The sequence below is a fragment of the Pleuronectes platessa genome, chromosome 16 (genome assembly GCF_947347685.1).
Source record: "Pleuronectes platessa chromosome 16, fPlePla1.1, whole genome shotgun sequence".
Taxonomy (NCBI): Eukaryota; Metazoa; Chordata; class Actinopteri; order Pleuronectiformes; family Pleuronectidae; genus Pleuronectes; species Pleuronectes platessa.
The window spans coordinates 10,013,291-10,028,058 of NC_070641.1; the positions used below are offsets into that span (position 1 = coordinate 10,013,291).

General features: G+C 44.3%; 1 protein-coding gene across 1 annotated transcript in view; it reads right to left on the reverse strand.

The window, feature by feature from the left end:
• The window catches only part of cacnb1 (calcium channel, voltage-dependent, beta 1 subunit), a 31,586-nt gene that overhangs the window by 3,708 nt on the left and 13,110 nt on the right, over window positions 1-14,768 (reverse strand). The window contains exons 3-14 of the mRNA XM_053444324.1: window positions 11,398-11,517; window positions 11,135-11,257; window positions 10,508-10,644; window positions 9,840-9,907; window positions 7,768-7,928; window positions 5,123-5,203; window positions 4,277-4,335; window positions 4,080-4,189; window positions 3,320-3,328; window positions 1,539-1,690; window positions 388-483; window positions 87-272 (exon numbers count right to left, since the gene is read on the reverse strand). Coding sequence (XP_053300299.1) covers window positions 87-272; window positions 388-483; window positions 1,539-1,690; window positions 3,320-3,328; window positions 4,080-4,189; window positions 4,277-4,335; window positions 5,123-5,203; window positions 7,768-7,928; window positions 9,840-9,907; window positions 10,508-10,644; window positions 11,135-11,257; window positions 11,398-11,517 — 1,302 coding nt within the window. The remainder of the gene's footprint in view (window positions 1-86; window positions 273-387; window positions 484-1,538; window positions 1,691-3,319; window positions 3,329-4,079; window positions 4,190-4,276; window positions 4,336-5,122; window positions 5,204-7,767; window positions 7,929-9,839; window positions 9,908-10,507; window positions 10,645-11,134; window positions 11,258-11,397; window positions 11,518-14,768) is intronic.

The window sequence follows — 14,768 nt, forward strand, 5'->3', positions numbered from 1 at the left end:
TGTTCGGCCACTCTCCCATCATTGGCTACACCGTCCATTTCAGGCCACAGATCCATATTCCTGCGCAGGGAGGTGAGCACCTGTACCTGCAGGTTGGAGACGGGCTCGGGGGAGGCGGCCAGGGCTGCCGTGGCCATGGTGCGGTTGAGCAGGGGGTTGGGCGGGTTGCTGCTCGGGGGGTGCGTCGCCTTCCAGTAAGCCTCCAGGTAGTCGGCCAGGTGCTCGCAGGCGTCTTCCAGCTGGTTCTCGTCCAGGATGATGTCAAACAGCTCCTGCATGAAAACAAATGTCGAACCGAGGTGAATAATTCCTCTCTGTTTAAGCCAAATTTATAGGAACTGATAGTTGTTCTGTCACAAAATCGATGGTTTGCAAAGTGGAACTCACAGGAGGGCACTGAGCCAGTTTGTCTGCCGCCGCCGTCTGCACAGTTAGGTATTTAGCCTGAGACTTCCCTCTGGATTTAATGAGTCTCTGGAGAACCTGCAGGGAGAAAACAACACGTTGTCTCCTGATACAACTTTTATCCTTGATAAATATACATTAGTGTGATGTTTGGTTTTATTTCTATCTTTATTCAAGAGGGTGGTCTTTCAGTTCGAGAGCAAGACTCCTGAAATTACAAATATATGCCCTGCTTGTGCTTAGACTTCCTTGGCTCCAGTGTGCTTGAGGAAAAAACGAAGACACCTTCATGAAGCAGGACAAAAGGTCAACACGGAAAGGCAAAATCAGGGATCTCAAGGTCTTTACGATCTGGGAACATTGCAACAAGTAATGAAAAAGACTAAGCAAAACTATGCCGCCCTGTATCTCTTCCTCTTATTTAGATTAGCAGAAGAAACAAATCAGAGAGCCGAACCTGGAGCAGTAGCAGGTTTTATCTGAGCGCGAGCGCAGCTTTTTGAGTTAAAGTATTATAAAATCTGAACGTGAAAGGCTCTTGAATAAAAAAAAACATTGTATGGAGCAAGGTTTTGATGTGTAGGCCCATGTTTTGTTAGTAGCATCCTCAGCACAAGGACATGGGTGTGAGCATTGCCAGATGTACGATCATTTTTATATTTGTATGATAATTTTGCACTCTGTACGAACAATAATAAAAAAATGACTTCATATTTTAGTGACAGTATTAGGAGTAATCAGCGCTGTAAAATACCGATCCTGCGTTTGTGTCTAAGGTTGTTGTGATGATATAAATATGTGTTTTTTATATAAGCCTTAATATCTGCTATGTATTTTATGAAAGTAGTATTTATCTTTTTATTGCTCTTTTAATGTTTTTGTTTTCTGGACAGTGACTCGCATTCGATCATTTCCCACAAAATAGGAGCTTTTTAAGCTTCTGGTGCGATTCAACATTTCCCATCTGGCAGCGCTGGCTGACAGTTGGTGGCAGTAATCCACCTGCAAGTATAGAAATGCACCAACAACAGCTACTTAACATGCACAATATCAATGGGAAAACAGGTTAGGGTTGTCACGGAGCACTTGATGAAAACATAGATTTTGTCCACCGGGTTCCTCTGTTGCCGTACCTTAGGTGAGGCTATTTTGATATAGACAATGATGGGGGCGAGGGAGGTCTTGGCCAGCTGGGAGGGGTGGTTGATGGTGTCTGCATCCAGAGCGACCAGCTGCAGGGTGCGGGCCAGCTCGAAGATACGCTCGATCTCACTCTGCACCTCCGCTGAAGGCCGGGGAAACAGATAGGACACGTAAAACACAGCGAAAAAGTCAGAGATAGGATTAACAAAAAGGTCTTTCTTTGAGGAGACACAGCACTGCATGTACATCAGCCACACTTCTTCTACTCTGTGAACAAGTACATAACCAACATGTTAGTACTTAGTCATGCAAGTGGAGGTTTAAGGAAAAAACACGTCCAAGCGTATGAATTAAATCACAATTCAAAGTTCCATTTAGGCACATAGCTAAATGGAGCAGTGTCGCATCCTCATTCTGTTGCCACCTTCTGACATTCAGGGTGAACCTCACGTGCTTGTAATCTTTTGTATTTCAAAGTTGCAGAAGGAAGGAGGCACTTAAGAATGAGATGCCTGTGGCACTTGGACTTACTGATAATAATAAGGTCACAATTTTTCACCATGTAAACAAAACAGCAACAAAAAAAGAAATAATCACCCTCATCAAACGAATGAAGTGGAACATTAGTTTTGTTAGCACTAATTTGCAGAGCAGTGATTATCAGGTGAGCCACTCAGGTCTGTGGACTGCTCTGGTGTTTTGTTTTCATTGTTCCTCAGCAGCCGTCTATGTGAGCTCGTTATTCGGCATTTTGAGCACAGTTCCAGGCGTTTTATTTATCAGCTCTGTCGACGTGTAAGGATAGAGATTAAAAAAAACTGAAAAAAACAGAATGCTCTGCGCCTGTCTCGTCAAACCTCAGCGACTCCAGCCCGGCAGCAGAGAGAGATAAAATGGGTAAGGCAATCTGCAGAGAAACAGGGACCTGCACACTTCTCTGCAGCCTCCAGAGGGCTTGAGAATAGGGAATTGAAGCTGGAGGTGAAAAAGCGAGCTTTTGTAGAGTGATAGCAAACTTAAACTTCAAGTTGTTTATAGAAATGACTGGCAAGGTTGCCGTTAACCTCCACAAAGACTCAGACTTTGGAAATCTGGAGTTTTTGGAGCAGTTTTGGGGAAGCAGCTTTCTATGTGCACCAAAGGTTTGGAACATCTCCCACCTCAGATCAGATAAGCTACTTCGGTTAATAGTTTTAAGAAAAAACTCAAGACTTATTTCTCTGATCTCTCTCTAAATAAGTTTTTTTTTTTTTTACCTCTTCTTACAACTTTTGCCTTTTTTTATATTAAGTCTTTGTTAGGTCTACTTTAGAGTTGTTATTGATCTATATTATATCATGTCTTTGATATCATTATAAAGCACTTTGAGCTGCATTTTATATATGGAAGGTTCTGTATAAATAAAATGTATTATTATTACACACATACAGTATAGGCATAACACTGCAGAGCGGTGTGAAAAGTACTGGCTCCTCTCTGCACAGAGAAGCAGAGCCGCTACCAGCCGCCCTGCTGCCCTCCCACGGATCTGTTCCGCTTTGCATTTGCAATTCTTTCCTTTTTGTTCGAGACTACAGGCTGTCACACAGATCTATGAGGAACAGAGAAACTGACAGACAAGCAGACAGGCAGACAAACAATGTATGAGCAGATGATGAATATAGTGAGGAGGAGAGAAGGGGGAGGGGGAGGGAAGAGGAGAGAGGAGAGAGGAGAGAGGAGAGAGGAGAGATGCTTCAGCATTTTGTGGTCGAAAGGAAAGCATACGTACCCAGTACGTCTGAATCAAAAAAGATTGGGGGGGGAGGATGGATGGACGGAAAAAGGGGGGAGGATGGGCAAAGGGCAGAAAAGACAGGATGAAGAGAGAAAGGAGATCAGACTCTGGCAGTGAGAGCGGTAAATAAAAGGGGAAATCTTGACATTTCCCGGTATAATGTTGGTTTAGGTTACACGTTCTGTTCATCCTTGTCAAAAAGGAACAACATCACGTCAACTACAAGTCGCCCTCAAAGTCATTCCATATAAATTATAAACTCAACACCCCCTGAAATCCTTGTGCTGACCTCCAGTGGTTTAATTTCTTATTTTATACTGTTAATAAATTGAATGATGTTTTACCCTTAGATTTTTTTTGTTTTTTGTATTTTTATGCTTCTACTATTTCTGTAAAACACCAAAATTACCTCTGTGTATGATAATGCACCAGACACATAAATATGCCTTTACTGCCATTATGTTCATCACTGTTCAGTGTCGACTATGTATATATAAAGACGGACGACATCTATCTATCTATCTATCTATCTATCTATCTATCTATCTGTCTTTCTATCTATCTATCTATCTATCATTCTATCTAGCAATATAGATACGAAACACAGAGAGAAATATTGTTCAATGAATGTTCAGCAACATGACACGATGAACAGAAATGATTTCCTTCTGACTGATCTCCACTGTAAACATCTATCCTTAACTTTATCACCCATCAAATATCTGGATGGTATGAGTGAAACACGTCGCCTCACCCAGGCTGGAGCGGGTACTGGAGCGCTCGATGATGGTGTGTTTGCTGGGGTTGTTGAGGACGGAGCGTTTGGCCAGGGAGATGTCGGCCGTCACCCGTGTGATGGATATCCTGAAACAGTGACACAGTGCAGTGCAGTGATCAGTGGCTGCTGGCATAGGAAACTAAAAAACAGTCGCTGTGGTAACACTTTCTTACCTGCCCTCGAACTTGTGTTTCAGAAAGTCAAAGAGCGCTTTCTGCATCATGTCTGTCACCTGAAGATGAGGAAAAAGACAACAAACGATAGAAACTAAATTAGATGTAAAACTAGAGGTACCCCGCTGCAGTTGTATGCCTCCGCCAACCACTGCAGTTTCATTCTACATACATTGTTTTCCTTACTCATGAGGCCACAGCGACCTTTGACCCTGGACCACTGACATCTAGTCAGTTCATTTCTTGAGTCCAAGCTAGAACCAAAAGGCAGACTTGAGATATCATGTTCTAAAAAAACTGTTTTGTGAGGCCAAAGTTACCTTTGACCTTTGACTAACAAAATCGAATCAGTTAATCCCCAGTCTGACCCATCTGCATGCCTAAGTGTCCGTGGGCAAGATGCTGAACCCTGAATGGACCCCCCATAGAATAACTAAGTGCTGCGAATAGATGCACTGTATGAATGTGTGTGTGAATGGGTGAATGTAAAACTGTACTGTAAAGCACTTCGAGTGGTCATCAAGACTAGAAAAGCGCTATATAAATACAAAACCATTTACCATTTAATCTTTGAGTCCAACTGAACATTTGTAGAACATTTAAAAAATGTATTATTGTAAAAAAAATGTTGAAGGTTTTGGGTTCACAAGGGAAAGATGTGATATGTGGGGTCACAGTAACCTTGACCTTTGATCTTTGACCAGCAAAGTCGATTCCCTTCATCCTCGAGTCCAACTCGACATTTGTACAAACTTGAAGAAACTCCCTCAAGACGTTCTTGAAATATTAGGTTCACAGGAATGGGATGGACGGACACAGAGCACATGTTGCTGAGGGTGTGTTCACCTCGTAGCCTTTGAGTGACGGCCCGACCAGGATGATGGGTCTCATGGAGGGAACCACGTCGTACGGGGGGACATGCTCCATCTGAGCAAGGAAAAGAAAGCAAAGACAATGAGGTTAGTTACATCGCCATGTTGCATTGGAAACGTGCACTCACAGTGAAACACACAAAGAAATCAACAATACCACAAAAAAGCCCCCCCCACAACCCGGTCCTCCTTCAGCTTTCTTACTGATGGATGGTGACTTTCAGTTCAGACGCCAGAGTCCATGAGTTTTATTGACTTCCTATGAATCATCCTTAGGATCAATTTCTCACTGAAAGCCCTCGGTACTCTATTTCTTATTCTGCAGCCTCACATAATTAGAGTGTCCATAATTAAAGCAGACGCCGGGATGTCAGGGGAGCTCCTGTGACCGGGCTGCTGCTGCTCCAACACACACGTCAGACTTCACACCTTTTGTATGAATCAGGGTCACAATTTTTTTTTTCACATTATCATTGCCAGTAATTTCTGACATGAGATATTTTATTATTCCAACCATTTATGCTTAAAACAGAATGAAATGTAGTCTCCAAAATAGAATCTGATGTTACCTACACTTTACCTACGCATTTGTTTCATGTTGTTTTTAAGTTTTTAATAATAAAACTAAACAGAAATGCTTTTTTTCTTTAAAAACTTAATATGAACCTCCCTGGGAATGCAGTAGTATGTTGCTTTGCTCAATCCATTTACACCAAAAACAGAAAAACCTATGGCTGACACAGAGACCTCTACAGAACACCCACACACCGGCTTATTGCAGCACATGAACCCTTGGCTCATCTGTATGTGTTATGAATCATGAAAGCAATGATTCATCTATAAGGACTCCATAAGCATCTGTCGTCTGAAGAAACCGACTGTTCCTCGCTGAGACTGGGGGGGAAACAGTCACACGTCCTATATATACACACTGACACCGTGAAACTGGATGTATTTTCTTTTTTATTCAGATCCGTATTCCAAGCACGCCCCCTCCTCCCTGTGTGCGCACTGTACAGCTCTTCAGGCAGGAGATAGTGCTGGAGTGGCACCGTTCCACTACATTACGTTACATAAAGCGCAGCAGCCGAAGCTCATTTCACCACATTTGTATTCACCGAGGCTAAAAATACATATTTTAAAAGTTTCCAAATGGCTCTTGTCTCTGAAGGGGCAGAGATGAAGCGCTGGACATAACAATAGTGCTCATTGGTCTTGAATAACAGGTGCACGGCTCAGTGCGGTGAGCAACAGGGAGGGCGGCGTAGATAATACAGTGTTACATGCTGATTCTGTTTCACCATTTTCTGTCAGTGGTTTGTATTGGGCTCGTATAGCTGTCATATTTACAGTAAATAAAAGACATTGCATCTACTAAAGAACTATAACTGAGAACATAATTTGTTTGGAAAATTAATGATTTTGTTCTAGTCAAATAAAAGCATTGGACTTAAAGTGATGAGCGTTGGATTAACCGGTAAATTGTAAACATCTTAATATATCTTCCACAATGTATCCATTTTCAATACTAAAAACATTCAAATCAATGGAATGACCGTTTAGAACATTTTAAAAATGTCTAATGTCATCAATATATAATAGCAAAATAATAAAGTGAAGATATTCTTCAAAGTTGCTCTCTTTGCATTAAATTAACGATTACATTTGTACTAAAATATATATTAATAATACTTTAGGAAATGTTTTTACTTATTAATATTGACATAATATTGACATAAGAACTAGTGGGAAAAAATCCTTTAAATGTGATTCAGATTGCAATGAGAAGCATAAAAACAGCTGATTGCAGGCGACTGTCACTCAAATCAACCGTCGTGAGTGGCGATGAAAGCCCGTCAGGATGCATTACTGTGACACTCTGATTAACAGGGTCTGATGTGCACCTGCATCTTCACACCGGTGGTCCTGCGAACACCATGGTTTTGATGTGTCCACCAGAGCATGAAGACGTGTGTGTGTGTGAAAGTTATATTCCCATTTCTTTCCACCACGAGAAGGAAAAACGTGACACAACAGAGGACGAACAGAGGACGCACGGTGACGAGTAGAAATGTTAGAGGTTAGTTCACACTCACCGACTTCTGTTTCTGTTTAGCTGGGCCACCTACAGAATCATTCCACACAAAAGCCAGAAGAGGAAAAAAGAGGCACAAAAACACAAAAGCACATTCAGTTATTGAAAGGTTAGGATTGGGGGGGGGGGGGGGTGAGAGAGGAGCTGTTTATTGATTAAAACAGAGTTCATACTGACGCCCTCCTCTGTGGCTTCGTTTTAAAATAGATCCAGACTGATACGCAGCGGCGGCACCGGCGGCCATTTCAGAGTCTGTCAGTTAGTTCAACGCCTCTCCCGGGCTGACAAGCACAGAAAACAAATATCCAAACACATCTCAGCGGAACCAGCATGACTGGAGCCTTCAGAGGCCAAACAGTGTTAGGGCTCAGGAGCTACAGCGGCAGTTGGGAGTTAGTGAGAAGTGGAGAGAGGGAGGAGAGATTAGACCTGACCACACCGGGAGAGTAAGGGGGAGCAAGTGCGGGAGGGGAGAGGAGGGAGCCTGGCGGGGCATGCGACGTGTCCTGGGCCCCTTGTGTTACCTTCTTAAAGAAGGGCAGTCGGTGGGTGTTGGCCTGAGGGGACGTTACGCTGCCTGACATGCCCTTGGGGGAGCGAGGGTCACCCTGGGACTCAGGGGGCTCCTCCGCGTCCAGGTCGAGGGGGTCAACGTCATAGGTCACAGTGGACATGTCCATGTTAGCTAATGAGGAACGAGGGCGGGCGAGAGAGATAGAAAGAGAGAGAGAGAGAAGGAGAAGAGGGGAGCAGAAAGAGAAGATGAAAAGGAGGAGCGAGAGGAGAGGGCGAGATAAGGTGAAGTGGAAGAGAGTTGAGAAGGAAACAGAGGAGAAATAAAAAAAAATGAGGGGTGGGAGTAAATAGAAGAAAGAATGTGAGATGCATCCAGAAAGAAGCATGGAGGAAACTGCGAGAGATGGCACAAGCTAAAACTGAAACACATTTAAACTGGAAATAACAGCGACAAGAGATTGAAAAAGAAAACGTCAGAATCATCACGAAGCGAGCCAACGATAACGTGAAGAGCAGAGCAGGAAGTGGGTTCCCTGTGACAGGAGAGCAACAAAACCCCAAGTGTAGATGTGGAAGAAGTGAGGTAAGGGAGTGGCTGCAGAGGAAACTGGGAGGAAGAAGGAGGAGATGGGAGAGAGGGAAGCTTAGAGGGGGAAGCTGCGACTGGGAGTCGAGGGTGTGACGGGATTGTCCTTGGTGGGTGAAGCGGGCGTGGTTGGTCCTGGGGGACTGGGCCTTAAGGAAATTACACTTTTTTAATATTTTTTATTTGCTAAGAGTTAGATGAGCTGATCAATACCACTTTAATGATAAAAGTAGGCTACCTATACTTGACACCGACTCGTTTGTAGACTGGCGTGTGTCTGACCTCAGCGTGTTGTCAATTCGGCTGCTGTCTTCGCTAACCTTCCTCCTTTTCCTTTCAATGTAGAAAATGTATGAATCGGTTCGTACTCAGTGAAATATCATTCCGATATATACTACCAGCAGAATGAACGTCATCGTGGTTCAAACATCACATCTTATGGAGGTGTAGACTGAAAGTTATCCTTCCACTTCCTAACAATTAAAAACGTAATGTTCACACTGCACTCGACCCAAAGCCATCGATCAGTTTGATCCGGAACCGAGACCACCTCTTTTTGGTCAGAATAAATTTGGTGCGTTGGTCTGAGGCAACTTTCACACACATGTAGTTTTGACCAAACTAAAAAGTTTGGACAAAACAAGGTACGGGTGAAAGCGCCCTGAGACAGTAACAAAACCTACCTACCAGCACCTTTAAACCTTACTAATAAACATGTTATATCATTTGTATGTTTATATGTAACACAGAGAAGCATCTGACGCCCTGTAAAATGGCAAATGTTAGGTTTAACACGCATTTAGAGATAACGTGTTAATTAGTGTGATAGAGGCGCTGATAGGAAGATTTTCTTGCTATTTGACAGAGCCCTTTGTTTTCAGTCTTTGTGCTCAGCTACACTGTATCTTTATTTAACGGGCAGATGTGAGAGTGGTCACGATTGCCTCGTCGAGCTCCCTCACCAGGTTGTTTGCTTTCAGTCGGATCAGCCGCTCAGAACGCACCAGGCGAGTTAGGACGGATGCGGTTTCTACTACACAAGTATTAGGTTCAGTTCAGCGGCTCTATTTGATTAATGAAACCCCCCGAAGTCAATACAAACTGTTTGTTTTTGCACTTCCCTCTCTCCTGCTGTCTCTCTGAACATCAAGCAGACGTTCTGTGTAGTCCTGGTGATGCACGCACACAAACACACACACACGTACACAACACAGGCATACTTATCAGGTTTAATGAGCGCAGTCCATTCTCGGCTCTATTTCAGTCCTGACAGACCTCTCAAGACCTCTCTCACTTCACACGGCGAGACACTTGCACGCGGCAGTGATTCATCATCATTCCCTGACTAACTAACCAATTAAAATCTTCATCTAAATATCAGCGCGCTCATCACGCACGCTCTCTCTCTCTTTTGTCTCTGACAGGGCGGCCACACAAACACGCGCACGCAGTCACTACTTCGCCACTTGATGAGGAGACCCTCCGTGACCTCACCTGTGCCAGGAGGGGTGGGCCTGCGGGTTCCCGTGGCAACGTCCAGACTGGAGCTTCCTCCAGATTTACTGAAATGTGAAAACAGACATGCAGACATTATTACTCGGCACAGAATACGTGGGGCTCATTGTCTTTAAAAGTCGCGGCATGGCTAAAGTTTGATTTATGGATGGTATGATTGTTTGATTGTTAATTGATGTCACAAGCAAGAAATTGTTAGTTGTATTCTTGCAGTGGACACTGATATGTAGTAAACAAGGTGTTGTTGCGACCTCTGGTATTAAATAGTAAAGAGGAAAAAAAGATTCACAAAAGTGTGAATGAGCTCTTGTGCTTTAAGTGCATTCCCCAGAGCTGTGTATATGTAATTCTGACCTCTACGGTTACTGTGGTGTTGATTTTCTAATACAATTAAATATACAATGCATTCTGTTTTTTCTTCTAAACACAACCTGAGACTACAGAGGCATGAAGTATGTATAATATGGACACGTTTTATTTGCGTAGTGGAATACAGTGACTCACTGCAGTGCTTTTGTCTATTTCCGGATGTTCTACATTGCCTGGCGGCTGAAGTGTGACTCAGTGTTGACCTGTTTTAAACACTGTGGTTGTTTGTGCTGCTGATACTGTAGATTCAGAGGCCTTTTTTTTCTTTCTGTGGTCACCTGGAGCTAAGTCGGTTCTGTCTCATCCTTTGCTCCTGCAGCAGTCGGGTGTTCTCCAGTTTGACCGGGCTGGGGATGAAGCCCACCTCACAACCTTCCTTCACCAGACGCCCGATCCACCAGTCGTTGTTGTACTTCTGCTCAGGGAACAGACAGCCAGACGTCAGCAATGACGCGCCTGCATTTTCCTGCTCACATATATTACCACTCAGAAGCAACCAGTGCCTCTATTCACACTATTTATTCACTATAATGACACTATAATAATAACTTGAATTGTATGGCACTTATCTGAAAAAGGTTACACAGTGCTGTCTTTGTGCTGCATATAAGACTGTATAAGACAGCACAGAGCACAAATGCTTCCAAAGTATATAACGGCACTTTTATATGCATAAAAATGTTGTCCCACAAACAAACAAAATCATTTGCTAATGTTAAGATAAATAGATAAATTCTTCTGTTCAATACCTTGGGGGTTATGTTGACACCTGTCTAAATTTTTGTTGGTTGATTTGTATGTTTGTTTATTTGTAAGCAATATGAAACAAAAACTGATTTCCACGAAACTTGGTGGAAGGATGTGGTATGGCTCAGGGAAAAACAACAGTTTGGGGAAGTTCAAACCTCTTTAATGTGCAGGAAGTCTTTGGCTTCAAACGATATGGCCATGCCCTGCACAGGAACGTCATCGCTGGGGCCGGGGTTGTAACCCACATTCGTCCGCACAGCAAACGCCACTGGTTTGGTCTGAAGCAGCAATGAAGAAGACAGCTATTAGCAACAGCTCGCCAAAAACATCACAGTGAGCTGCTGACCTCCCGTTGAGTTCAGTGTCCACTTGATAACGAGGTTTACCAGGAAGAAAGAAAAAACAGCTTCTTTCTGACCTTTGCTTTCTCGAGTGTGGCGAGCGCCTGTCTGTCAGCCTCCTTCCTCAGAGCCTCTGGGTCCTCCTCCAGGGACACGTCTGAGTCCGACGGCCGGCTGGTGTAGGAGTCTGCCGAGCCCTGAAAAGCATATTGAGAGGTGAGGAGCGGAGAAAGGACAACAGTGCACAGCAGGGTATACATATCAACTCTTGAAGGGAACACAAACAGGAAGGGGACCCTTGAAATTGCAGGATGAGCTCAGTGTGGTCTGAAAACCTGTTTGCTCATCTTAAGGTATTCCCGATGTTCTCCTGCTCCTTTTCGCCTTGACTATGCAGAGGAGAGGTTGCGCCTCAGCCTTTCAGCAGTCTGTTTGCGGTCAAGATGTCAACCCCGTCTAATGAAGCGCAACCTACATACAGTACAGTCCACACAAAAGGGGCCTCGGCCTTCATATTGCCTGAAAGCTGACCCTGTGTAATTTGAGGTGGGGAGGATGCATCGACAGAAGGTCCACGTTTGCGCCGCAGCTTCAGAGAGGCCGAGGTGTTAACTGGGTTTGCACAGGTAGAGCACATCAGCGTGTGGGGGGGGGGGGGGGGTTGAGTGGAAACAGAAATATTTGGAGAGATAGAGAGAAAAAATGGCCCTGAGGACTGTTTATAACATTAGTGTGGATATAAATTTCTCATGAAGTGGCTACAGTTTCCAGCATATCCACCACTCATGCACGGTAACTTGACTCTCTCCTGGTGACCCCTCATGCAGACAGCCATAGCACAATAAAAACCCGAGCCTCCGGTGAGCCTGCGGCGTCGGCCTACTGTACTCTCCTGCTGCAGCGAGGGAGGCAGCCTGAACTTCTGAAGTGTTTGAGTGTTCAATTTATATAACAATCCCACTTGTTCTCTTCTCGCCGTGTTTTTTCTTTCCCTCCGTCTTTGAGCCGACAGGCAGCCTGCCGCTTTGTAGGAGGTGCCGACAAGAATGCGGACAGCTGAATGTGCCAGGCAGAAGAAGTGAGTCACAAGGTGTGGGCTTTTAAAATAGAGGTGAGAATACGCAAAGATGACATACGCCATATGTGATGATGATAAAAAAAAAAGAAAAAACCCTGAACGTGTTTAGTCAGAAAAACGCTCGATGAGTGAGTGCAACAGACTCTCTTGGTTTAGGGCTGGATAATGAAACGGTATGACCCAAGTTTCTGATATTAAATTCCTTATAGGGGAAGAGAAACATGTCACCCTTTATCATGTAAAATAAATATGTCAAATTTGCACAAAATGAGTATGGCAAATACAAAATTACAGCCAAATATATTATAATCTATAACAATTGAGAGGATTTCGGATTAGGACGAGGGAATATTTGATTGAGGGAAAGTAGTTATCCTCTGGAATCGAGTAATGTGGGTAACAAAGATGCCAGGAAATATATGTTCTGCCATTTAAAGCAGGAGTGGGTTGCTAAATAGGCAGCACACTTTTTCAAGTAATGAGATTTAATGAAATTAATCAAACATCTTATGGGGACTGGTATTTATGGGCGTAGATCCAAATAAAAATCTGAAACAAATGAATTTAAATATAGTTTGACGAGGGGACTGTTGTTCCTTGGTGGAGGCAGACGGCAAAATTCCACAACGTTGCACTTTATTAAAACAAACACAAAAATGAATCCAAAGAAAAGTGCTTTGTACCATTAATCAAACACAAACCTGTGAAGAGAACTCCAATTAGAGTTGACCTGCAGGTACCGGGGTGAAAAGCTTAAGCACCTGTGCGGTTGTCAGTGTTTACATGTGCAGTTGTGTGTGATTAACGCTCCTCTACGCTTTGATTCCCGTCTGTGCGTCTGTGTGTGATCTCAAATGAATGGGCAAACCCAAATGTTGATTCTGGCTCCGCCACCTGTCGCACCGCGGCGCTCTGTGACTTGGCAACGGAACACCGAGAGCAGAGACACTCCCTGTTGCTAAGGCGACGGCTTGCTTATACTCCTCGCATCCTCAGGCATTCACAGAGCATCACAACTTCCTGATTCATTTACTCGAACTCGAGCGCAGGCCGCGGCGTGCCTGCTTCCCACTCGAGCAGGAAGAACCATCCTGTGAGTGGCACACAGAATTTAATGAGGACGGTAAACAGCCGCCCCCCCCCCCCACCCAGTGGCTCTGAGTCATCCCCCGAACGGCACAGGTGCATCCTGACACCGAGGACAGCCTGAGCGGAGGTTGAGACACCTCGCTCAGGAAACCCCCGGTGGAACAACCACAATGTGACCAACCGGCTCGCTGCGAGAGGTCGGTGATGCAGCAGAATATAACATGGAGCGAGAGAGAGTGGGAGGGATGGGCGATGACTCCGTGTGTGTCTGTGCGAGTGTATATTTGTGTGTGGACAAATGCTTGTGTCTCTGAGTCACTGTTACACTCCATTCACGTCACACACAACTCCGAAAATAATAGAGGCAGAGAAAAAAAAGAGAAGCATGAGCACAAATAATAGAAACGATGACGGCAGATGAGGGGAGAGAGAAAATATCAACTGATCAATAACCTCCCTGACTCCACCGAGGACAGAGAGAACAACTGGACACATTCACTCTACCTTTTCATTCCTAACACTCTCCTTCCTCCCCTCTTCTTCTTCTTCTTCTTCTTCTTCTTCTTCTTCTTCTTCTTCTTCTTCTCCTCCTCTTATGTCACTGGGTTGTGTCTCTAATTTAGCTCCTTGCTTCACTTCACATACAGCTCCTGTTCAAAATAGCTACATGCCACCTGATGGCGGAGCCGCTTTCCTATTGGCAGTGCCAGACTTGAGACCCCCACAAGTGTCATAGTAACCATCTCTGCTGCTTATTCCAGGCAGCCGGCGAGAGCTGCATCAGGAGGGAGTCGGACAGAAGACAGAGTGATCAATAGCAAATAAAATGCCCTGAGGGGAAATCAGCGGCGGGGGGGGGAAATGGCATAAAAGCTTTACAACAGGCGATCAATGAGGTGTTTTCTTACACAGTGTTTGTTACATCAGCGACACTCTGTTCAACACGGTACATCAAGACAGTGAAGTCTTTGGCTGCTCACCAATGACAACAACAGAGCTGAAACTTTTTTCTTTATTTAGTTGATAAAAATCCAAACTAAACTGCATGGGAGGCAAAGAAAACAAAAATGAAAAAGGCAGGAGGCAAGGCTCTGTAATTATCTGGAAAATGAAGCATCTGCGTTTCTCCTCTATTTTCGGCAGTTTGGCTGCCGCCGTGATAAATCCACACCTTGGCATTGATAATGAAGTGATCACCTCAGAAAATGGAGGCCGGAAGAAAAGAGCCACAGAATGGACGGGGTGGCGTTAGGGAGATGGAGGAAATGGAATAGTGTGCAT